The 10,744-nt window shown below is 36.2% G+C and overlaps 1 protein-coding gene across 1 annotated transcript; it reads right to left on the bottom strand.

The window, feature by feature from the left end:
* Positions 1–3,438: 3,438 nt before the first annotated feature.
* Pex11c (Peroxin 11c) lies at positions 3,439–10,471 on the bottom strand. The gene is made up of 5 exons (XM_065220891.1): positions 10,152–10,471; positions 9,747–9,929; positions 9,502–9,683; positions 3,760–3,828; positions 3,439–3,694 (listed from the first exon to the last, which is right to left on the bottom strand). Exons 1-5 carry the CDS (start codon positions 10,209–10,211, stop codon positions 3,475–3,477), a joined length of 714 nt encoding a protein of 237 aa, XP_065076963.1. The 5' UTR covers positions 10,212–10,471; the 3' UTR covers positions 3,439–3,474.
* Positions 10,472–10,744: the final 273 nt, after the last annotated feature.

Raw genomic sequence — 10,744 nt, 5'->3', positions numbered from 1 at the left:
GAGAACCAAAGATCTAGTCTAGCAGTGATAGTATCACACTTGTTACTCCTTTTATTGAGAGCCGCGTCGTAGTACGCTTACGTATAGGCACTGACGTTGGGTGTGATACTGGCGGGTTTTGCCGCAAATCACTCTTATTTTATTTATTTTTTACGCAGATAGATTTATTTGGGTTTGCAAGGGAATTATACTATTGAAATATTTCAGAAAGTGCCCAACAGTGCTCCTTCTATTTGCGTGACAAGCTTTCATTGTTGTTTTCATTGAGGTATTACTCAGAAAACAATGTTAAACATCATTTTTGTACATGGTATTGTAACTAATCTTATATGTGCTTCATTTTGATTTGGGATAAGTGTTTGAACTATGGCTCGGGATTTCCACTGTGGTGTGCTTCTATTGTGACATGCCCATATGTATTTTTGTGGTGCCACATAGTGGAAATGTGAGAGCGTAGTTGGAACATTTACCCTATACAATATACAATTTAAAATTAGCTTGGAAACTAACTTCAAAGTGAAGCATTTTAGTCACTTGAAGGTGTCATCTGGGACGAACAAAGATATAAGATAAGATATGTAAAAGCCAGAAGTACTTGAAACACGTTAAATTGTAGTTTAAAAGCATGGATTATGTAGGTAGATTAGAGATTTCAGTTATTTATTAAATAAACTTCAATTATAGAATTCAGAAAGATAATTAACATAAGAGATAGGACGCGGGGGGTCCGCTTAGGGAGGCGACTAGCCTATGAAGTTGTTTAATAAATCTTCCTATTTAGTGTATTTGTTAATTACAGACAATGTCAATAGCGAAAGTCATATCTTCAACCAGGCGCTTACGAACAAGTGAAATTTTAGGAAAGATGTGTTAAATATGTTGATAGGTTTGAAATAAGAATTAGGATTATTGTACTTTAGTTTTCGGTAAGGTATGATGTGTCAACAAAGCCCTTTTGAGCAAATTTTCAAACATCAAATTGATTGAGTGATTTATTGAAAGACATTGCGTTGCGAAAATTGACAAGTCATACATCTAACATAGTAGGAGTAGCAGTGTCGCATAATCTTATCACAATTACTGCAAATAGTGCTTGAGGGGCCAGCAGGGCTGAATACGGATCAAAACTAACATAACTACTAACACTAAAATGATCCCGGAACTAACACTTATCCATTGCACTTTTAGTTATTTATTAGTTTTATTTTTCTACTAAGTCATCTATGCTTCTTTCTATTGTTTGGATCAAGTGCAACTAATACTAATCTACCTTTATGTATGTTTTACTCCCTTTTAACCCATTATCTTTGTGAATGGCGAATCATATGACGTGAGACACGTACAAGCTGGAACTCAAAGAATTACTTCGAACAGGATGTCAAACAAATTCAGGACCAATCCAAATGAGACCAGAAACCAACAAAGCATCGAGGAGTTATATATTCTGGGAGAGTTATTTGATAAATAATCAAAAAGTGGTAAGTTAAAATCAGAGCCAAGGATCATGAGAGGTAATTGCCAATAATTCATTAATTAGTAGAAATCTCGATAACTTTTTCAAGGGAGCGTATCGGCTTTTGTAGGCGGTGCGTTTGGTCGTCGATTTGGCTTAACTGGTGGCTCACCCACGCGGGCTGGCACTATCATCAGATAGGGGAAATTTTCCTCTACCTGCTGGTGGTGTTGATAAGCGTGTGCGAGCTGCCGGTTGCGCCGGATCGACGATCGGATGCATTGTTTGCAGGAGCTGGTGCTTCCCTTTGAAAAAGTAATCGAGAAATAACCATATTATCCCGTAATTGATATTACTATTTTTATATATCAATGAAATTAGTCATGACAGAGTAACAGATGGGGAAGGACAATAGACACAAGTTGACACAATAAACAAGACAAGTGGGGGTTAATACACAAGACAAAATTACAAAATAAGTGACGACAGAAGACAAGACTGGGACGAAAATCAACCTTTTAAAAAAACAAGAATGCGCAATTATATTATCAAAACTATTTGGATCAGCACAAAAACAACAGTGACCAAACGGGCACCATAGCCTAGGAACGTCTGTGTGTTGATTTAAAATAGAGGCTCATAGAAGCAAAATTTACCAATAAAAGGGGTCCAGTGTAGAGTTTTAGCAAGTTGCTGCCACTGGATCACAAAAAAAAAAAAAAAAAAAAAAAGATTGATTGATTGATTTATATTTATTAAGGAGGCTTTCAGCCTGAGGCTGGTTCGCCTCCAACGAAACTATTATAGATTGGATTTTGGAAATGTTGCAAAAACGACAAATAAAATGCAGTCATGGTAGATAAACGGTCACGGTGAGGACTGTTAAGGGCTGCCCACAAGGAGGGGTTCTTTCACCTTTGTTGAGGTCACTCGTAGTCGACGAACTGCTATTAGATCTTGAATCGCAAGGATTTGAAATAATTGTTTTTTTTTTCCATGACATAGTAGTCATAATACGTGAAAATATGAACACTTAATCAGAGATAGGTTACAATATGCTCTTAATTTAACGATGGCGTGGTGTAAAGCTGAGGGGTTGTGCATAAACCCTCATAAGACTACTGTTATACCATTTACACATAAAAGGAAAATAAAAATACTTGGAGGAACCTAAATTAGTCCTTTCTCCAAAGATTAAGTATCTGGGAGTAATTGTTGATCGCAAACTCAATTGGAACTTGCATTTGGATCAAATAATGAGTAAGGCTACAAATGCCCTATGGATACGCAAAAAAATGTTTGGTAATAAATGAAGACTGAAAACAAAAATGATCTATTGGATCTATACGGCTATAGTAAGACCCAGAATAACATATGTATCACTAATTTGGCGTGGCTTAAAATAAAAGTTAAACATGCTCAAAAAAAAACTCGAAAACTTGCAAAGACTTGCTACAATTTCCATCCCAGGAGAAATTCGTAGCAAACCCTCTAAAGCGCTAGATACAATGTTAAATCTTCTTCCCCTACATTTATTTGTGCAGTAAGAAGCCGAGAAAATCTCACTAAGGTTAAAAGAACAAAACAGTTTTTTGATGGGACCTTGTTTGTAACATCTTAAGCTAGCATTTGGACGGTGCGCCCCCAGATTTCACGACAAAAATGCTATTTTGAGGATTTTGGGACACCCTACCGAAGAGGTTCGATCGGGTGATCGGTTACAGTGTGAGGGTTCCGAGATTTTTTGATTTTTGACTGTGATACAAAATAACTGGTCGACATATGGTATTGACTAGAATTTCAGTTGCTTTATTTACAAAAATTGTCAAAAAGTAGTAAAATATTCCCGCAGCCTTATGCAATGATTAAATTTTGACCCGTGATAAAAAAAAAACAAAAAGTTCTCAACATAACATCTAGCACTTTAAAAGCTGTACACAAGAATCTGATTCTTATGCATTTTCAAGGATACAGCATCTTTCATCCCTAATTTGACAAACACTAATAATACATTCTATCAATCATGAACTTTTACTATTGATTCGCTTCTTTGCAAAGTATTGATATAGTCCAATGAAAGAGGAAATCGTTCCAATGAGACCTACTTGCCAGGATTCAAACTTCCCTCCCCAGAGCATACCTTTCGGCAGTGTACTTCCAGCGTGAACCAAATCCAGCGAAAGCCTCATGATGGAGATCAGTTCCATGCGTTGCTTTATCAGAAGCATCTTCACGGCTTGGCTGTAAAGATAAATTTAACAGTATGAGATAATGTAGAGAAGGACTGCAAGCATTCAAGGGCGTACCTGGACTCATTTTCCGGTTTGTTAATGTGCGTTTTATGTTGTTCCATAACGGTGTAGCTGCGGATTGTTCTGTTTCAGAAAGATGCATTATTAGTAAGGGGCAAGGTTAATACGAATCTACATTACATTATATATTTGACTACACAGCAAAAAAAAAATTGTTGAATATTACGTCGAATCTGCTGCACCCAGGTAATTCCATAAGTTGTGTAATATTATGTTGTACGATGTACACAATTTTACATCCACCGATGTAATATTGCTTTACTTTTTTTTTTTTCAATTACATAAATACTTGATACATCAGCATGAATTACGTCCGATCAAAGCATACTTGTTTTGCGGTTTAGATCAAAATCCAATAACTTCAAATAACAGAACTAGCAAAAGTTCTATTCAACAATGGGGTACAAGTTCACAGGCAATTATTGAAAAGTTTTTTCCACTGGAAATCTTTAATAATGGTGAGAAACACATAAATAAACCGTCCAGATATTGTCAAAACTTGCTGTACAACGAAATCCTCTAAAAAATAGTGGTTTTCCACAAAAAATGCAAAAGGGTCGCAATTTTTACGAAGCTTTTGGCTCATTCTGTTCTATTTTTTTTTATTGTTTAGTGTATGTAAATGCATTATAGACATTTATGAATGATTACATGGGTTTGGGACACGACTCGAACTTTTGCCCCTCCATAGACAATTCCAGCTTATTGATGACATATCAAAAATTTGATACTCATTATAACATCTTCAAATAAAATGCAATCAGGCCCTGATCAATTATCCTTTTACTATTGAGAATTTCATCTTCTACGCCCTCAAAGTTGGTATAAATTTTATAAATTATCATCTCTAAACAGCCTTTTTCCTGTAACTCATCAAAAACATTACCAGTTTTTGCTTTTTTTAATTTGAGCTCTAAAAGACCTTCCAACTACTCTAAAAGAACTAAAAGTGTCAAAATAATGAATTTTATTTTGCACGGGATTCGAAAACTCTAAACGAACTTTTGTCCACTCGAACTTTTCTTCATTCCTTTATTTAACTAGTGCCAATAACCGACAGACATCGATTGCCATCCATTGACGGCAATCGAATGTGCACACCACACCTGCGAAGGATATCGCACCTATTCAACACACATGGGCCGGGACCAACGGCTGTACTTCCCTGCGTGACCAGAGATTTTTATGCCTCAGAGAAATCCCACTCCCAGAACCCAGACCCATTGGGGTGAGAAAGCAGTCACGCTCAGGGCGTCACAATATCAGCTTCAATCGACCAAATCGATGCGACGAAGAGACTGCTGGCTTTCTTTTTCTGTTAAAGTCGAACAGCTTCGCAGCATTCTAGAACCTCAGTCGGCGTGCACAAACAAATGTTCAATCGCTTGTCTCTCTTTCTCCCGTCGCTCCATTGGTCTTCCTTTCAAGCTTCGTCGAAATGGATGAGCGAAAGAGCGCTCGACTTTGATAGTTTTCTCTTTCATGAAACACATCAACAGAGGTTTCATGACGTATATGACGGAAAATGAAATAACACATTTAAAGCATTTCTCACGTCAAAACACTTGAAGATTACACGTCATATTTATAATTTATCTTCCATCCATATATTTATCTAAAAAAAATGATCGAAAACGGGACATAACGCATTTTAAACAAATTGAAAGAGCGGCGATAGAGTGTTCGTGAAAGGGGATTGAAAGCCATAATGAAGTTCGTTTAACTAGAAAATCGACGTTATTTACATTGAAAGCGATGAGCAAAGCAACGACGAGAAGTTCCACAGCCAGCCTTTCCTTCCAAGCGTCCTTCTTTTTTATTTTCGTTTCTTGCTGATAGTCTAGCTAGGCGTTATAGAAATGAAGCGTCGAACACGTATGTATGAGAGAAACAAAACACGAGTTCATTTTAGAGCTTCGAAATTGTAGAGCCCTGGTCACGCTTACCACTACACCGCCGGCGCCGGCCACTCGAACTTTTGTAACTCTAATTAAAAAATAAATCAAAATTTCATACATTTTTTTTTTAAACTGAATTTAAATCTTAGAGTTCTTTTAGCGGCGCCGGTGGTGTAGTCGTAAGCGTGATAACCTCTCACACCATCAGGCCTGGGTTCAATCCAAATCGGCGCCGCCGGGATGCGCTGAGGCACACATCTCTGATCACGCCTTCCCTTCGGAAGGGAAGTAAAGCCGTTGGTCCCCGGTTCATGAGCTGGTGGTTCGATAGGCAGGTGTGGAGCTGTCTCCCTGGCATCGGTAGCATTGGTGCTCAGCACGGCATACAAGATCGACGGAAAACAAATAAAGGGAAAAAAAGCTTGGACTTTTTTAAGATACCAAGACTCCGAAGAAATCCTAATATCCAAAAATAAGTGGGATAAACAAACAAATCGAAGTTAACAAAAGTTTGAAAACCCAGGAAATTCGGTACAAGGACTATGGGTTAATGCCTATTCATCCGAATTCTACTCGATCAGTAATTCCCTTTTTACATAGTGTTCGAATCCGATCTGAAAAAAAAAATAAATTTTTGCTCGACAGGGCTCAAACTCAAACTCATTTGGATGTAAACCAAATCAAATGGTTTATAAGTTATAAGAAGTTTATAAAAAAATCACTATGGGAAAAAAAAATTTCTAGCCTTTTTCAAAATTACTTCGATAAAATTTTCTATAGCTATTCTTATAGTAAATATTCTCAGCTACAACTTTGTTGAACATCGTTTTTCAGCCAAACTGCTCATGTTAAATAGTTATTAAATATTGTGGGCAACACTGTACATGTAAGCAGGGCTGTGGAGTCGGGTTGGAGTTGGAGTAGGACGCATTTTTAAGCATAAGGAGTCAGAGTCGGAGTAATATAAAAAGTACTGCGACTCTGACTCCGACTTCAAGTTTCACGTTGGCGTGTTGTAAAATTATTACTCTTTTCCAAATGAAAATGGTTTAAAAGGCATATAACAATTATATCCTAGCTATTTTTGTGAAAACAAGCAAATGAATCAAATATATAAAATCTTAAACAAAGGAATTTCCCTAAAATTAAACAAAAAATTGCTGCATTATTTAAAGCGGATTTTACAATCAATTGACGGTTTGAAATTTTAAACTTTAGTACATAGCAATTTAAAATTTAATACAGTCAACTCTCCCTTACTCGATATTTAAGGGACCATAGAGGACCATAAGGAAAAAAAGTGGAAATTTTCTTGGCAAACCCAGTAAATTTAGCGCAAACGAACTCAGGTAAGTTTAAATAGATTTTATATATAGAAGAAAATAAAATAAAAAAAGAATCTCATGTGTTGAAAAATTACCGATAATAGTAGTTACTCCTATTTGTTTCAATTACATAATTCATCAGATAAAAAATGGGGACAATGAGGTTAGCTTCAGTTAGCCCAAAAACCTCGAGTTCAGTTAACTAACCAAATTCGGTTAACCTCCAGGGGCAAATCATGAGCATCCCGACAGCAAATCCAAAGGTTAGTTTTAGTTAGACACTTCATAAGAAAAAAATGATGAAGAGAATAACACAACGAAGATATTCCGGTCAGATTTCCGGATCCGGTAGACTGACAAGAAAAATCGATTCTTCAGTGCACGGGACAAATGCCAGGTTTACATAACTCGGTAATCATGACAGTAGTAAGTCTCCTTTCTTCTTTAATTTCGTTTTCAATAATTAAATGTCATGGTTACCTGTGATTTATCAAAAAACGTTAATATTTCTAGATAGAGCTGGAATAAGGGCCTAGCAGCTTTTGTAAGCAATGGCTTCTCTCGATGATTTCTAGGTATTCAAGGCACGTCCACGCAAACCAACATAACCTTCAGGTAGTCTTCTCCTACCGGATGGTGATGTAGATTTACGTTGGCGAGCCTTGATTGTCTAGAAATCATCGAGAGAAGTCATTGTTTACAAAAGCTATTACGCCCTAATTTCAGTTCTATCTAGATTAACACTGCTTGCATCGAAGAATTTCGTTTTATGGGATATAGTCCCTTTCATTTGACATCGAGTTTGTTAAATGTGTTGCCATAATAGTAAATGTCCTTGGAAAGAATAGATAAAAGATTATTTCGACACAGTGCTATATTTACTTCCGCTCTACGCTCTTCGTTTTTGTCAGAACTGAGTTTTTTAATGGAAATAGTAGCCAATCACCCATATTTTCATAATACTGGATGACCTCAAAACCTTTGTGCTGAAAAAGTTTGGTAAAGAGCCAAATGGGGTGTCCCATCACATAACAGCCAATCATACACGCAATTTTATCGGCTTGCTTATTTGTGTGATTCTATAACATTCCCCAGAAGTACCATTCCCCAGAAAAAATGATGATATTATATATTATTGATATATTGTATATTATATATTATTTGATTATATTATATTATATATTATATAACATAGTATATTATATATTATCTATTTTCTTTATATATTAAAAGAAGGGAATGTTCCCTTCTTTATGATTTACCCAAAGAATTTATTAATTCCTTTTGTTATATTTTCAAAGGAGGGAATATTCCCTTCCTTACCATATATTTAACAAATTAACGATGTTCTCTTTTATATATTCAAAGAAGGGAGTATTCCCTTCTTTATCGTATATAAAAAAATAGTTATTCCCTTTTGTTATATTTTCAAAGAAAGGAATATTCCCTTCTTTATCACATATTTAACGAATTAATTATGTTCTCTTTTATATATTAAATAAGGAAATATTTCCTTCTTTATCGTATATCCAAAGAATTAATTATTTCCTTTTCTTATATTTTCAAAGAAGGGAAAACCCCTAGATGCATTAAGGCCTCTCAAAACCCCTTGACCCATTAAGAAGCTTTTTTTTCTTATTTTTATATACGCCAAAGAAGATTCCAGGAGTGACTATAATAAACAAAAGCAGTCAATCTAACACACGGCATACTTTTCTGGGGAATGGTTCATTCTGGGGAATGGTTCATTCTGGGGAATTGTTTTCTGGGGAATGTTATAGAATCATTTGTGTTAAAGGATGTACATGCGACGAGCGTCAGTATAGTAATTATATCAGAAATAACATTTGCTTTGAAAAGTTTCTGTATTGTAGAACATGCTCTTACAAAAGTAGGAAGGTTCGAAAGGTTTAAACCCAATTTTCAAAGCAAATGTATTAACCATTATCATTTGAATTTTTATGTTTAGCAACAACATTCGCCTATTTTTTAAAGCTCAAATGAAATTCAAAATCAGCTAGCTGTTATCCTTTCATGTGTCGATAACAGTTGGTCACGTGTATGAACCGAAAATATAAAACCGAACGCCGCCATCCACATATGATAAAATATATATCTTCCACCCACATAGTAACGGATTCCAAAGGTAGGGGATTACCGATAAAAAAAATTCACAAATACCAATGTAAACATTGACCGTCGGTCAAAGTTTCCACATGCTATTCTATAATTTTCAATACCGCGAACAGTTTATTCAACACACCATATTTGTTTAGCACCTGTAAGTAGTAACTGGTGAGCAAATAACGCACCCTAACCAGGCGCCAATTATTGAATTCACAGGTTCGTTTGAGTGACGGCAATCGTGCCGCTTTTTTCATGAGATAAGAATAAATCTATCTGATTCAGCAAATTTTATCAGATGGATTAAAGCAAACACCTCGCGTAAATTAAGTTGACTTCGCTAAATACGTACAATGATAAAAAAAAATGTCAAAAAGTTTGTGACTTACTTCATAAGGTTTAGATAGATGGATGCCACCCAAAAGATGGAGTTTGCTGTGTCCCATTTGGAAGGGTTTTCTACATTGAGCAGTTTGTATTCAATCATCCAGCAGATTTTGTCCACTGGATAGTACACGTGGTCAATGATATTGGTGATGAAGCCAATTAGGCCCATAATCCTGTCCGGTTCCTATAGAAAGCATTCTGTTGTGAAAAGAGATCATCGAATAATCAAATACATTTATCATAATACCTTGTTGCCAATTCCGTAGCTGAGTGAATAGCTTAGCATGGGCAAATCGTCCAAAAGCCGTAGCGTGGCTCTTGTTTGGGACATTTTGGAGCTGAAGATGGCCAATTTCTTTGCGAAATCTGGATCTTTGCTCGCATACATCCCAGATGCTAGCTTTGTGGTATAACATAGCGTTCTTACAATCTGAAAGAGCAAGACCAATGATGAGACATCAGAAACAGTGTTAGAGGTTGAGCTTCTTTTTTTTTTTGGCGAACGCGGAAATAAGAAACCGGTCTTCTCATGAGCACTCAACATACGCAAGCATTTGAACTTGATCTCTTTGAATTGTTTTGGCTGGCTGGCGAAATATAACAACACAAAAAGTGAAAGTAGTTCTCTGCTACGTGGAACTCCTGTACGTACCTTGTCCCGCCCTGTGTAGGTATCCAGCATATCACAAACCTCGTTTAATACTTTGCTCATTTTGATTGATTAGCTCTATAATTGCACTTTTAAATAACGTTGTTTATCCTCTGCAAAATACAAAATGCAACCCAAAAAGCACGTAAGCGTAGCGATGCGTTGCTTTTAATGTATTTACTCACTACAACGATATAATTAACGATAGAACACGAAATTCGTTTTAAACTCTGAAACAATGATATCTTCCCGAGATACCCCCACGCGACGGATTCAAAACGATAACCACCACAGCCTATCGACAAAAATCGACTGACACTGATTGCAGTAAAGGATCACAGTCAAAGGTTTGTTTACCACCCCATCCACCTCGACACCCTGGTCGACGATATCAAATGATACGGTATTATCTTCCGCTTTGAGCTAGGGTAAATGATGATGTTGCTTATCATTGGTTGTTATTCAGAGAGGTAATAATCTTTTAGTGAGATATTTATATACTTATGCTCGAGCTAAAAAGCTTGTATAAATTACGATCCATTATAAAAAAAATGTTTGGACTAACCTCTTAAATAAAATGCCAACCAAAACAGCAT

Source organism: Ochlerotatus camptorhynchus, unplaced genomic scaffold (assembly GCF_037179485.1).
Source record: "Ochlerotatus camptorhynchus isolate MF236.1 unplaced genomic scaffold, CSIRO-AGI_Acam_v1.1 ptg000136l, whole genome shotgun sequence".
Lineage (NCBI taxonomy): Eukaryota > Metazoa > Arthropoda > Insecta > Diptera > Culicidae > Ochlerotatus > Ochlerotatus camptorhynchus.
The sequence above is the reverse complement of the archived record's forward strand: the minus strand, read 5'-3'. Positions and strand labels throughout refer to the sequence as shown.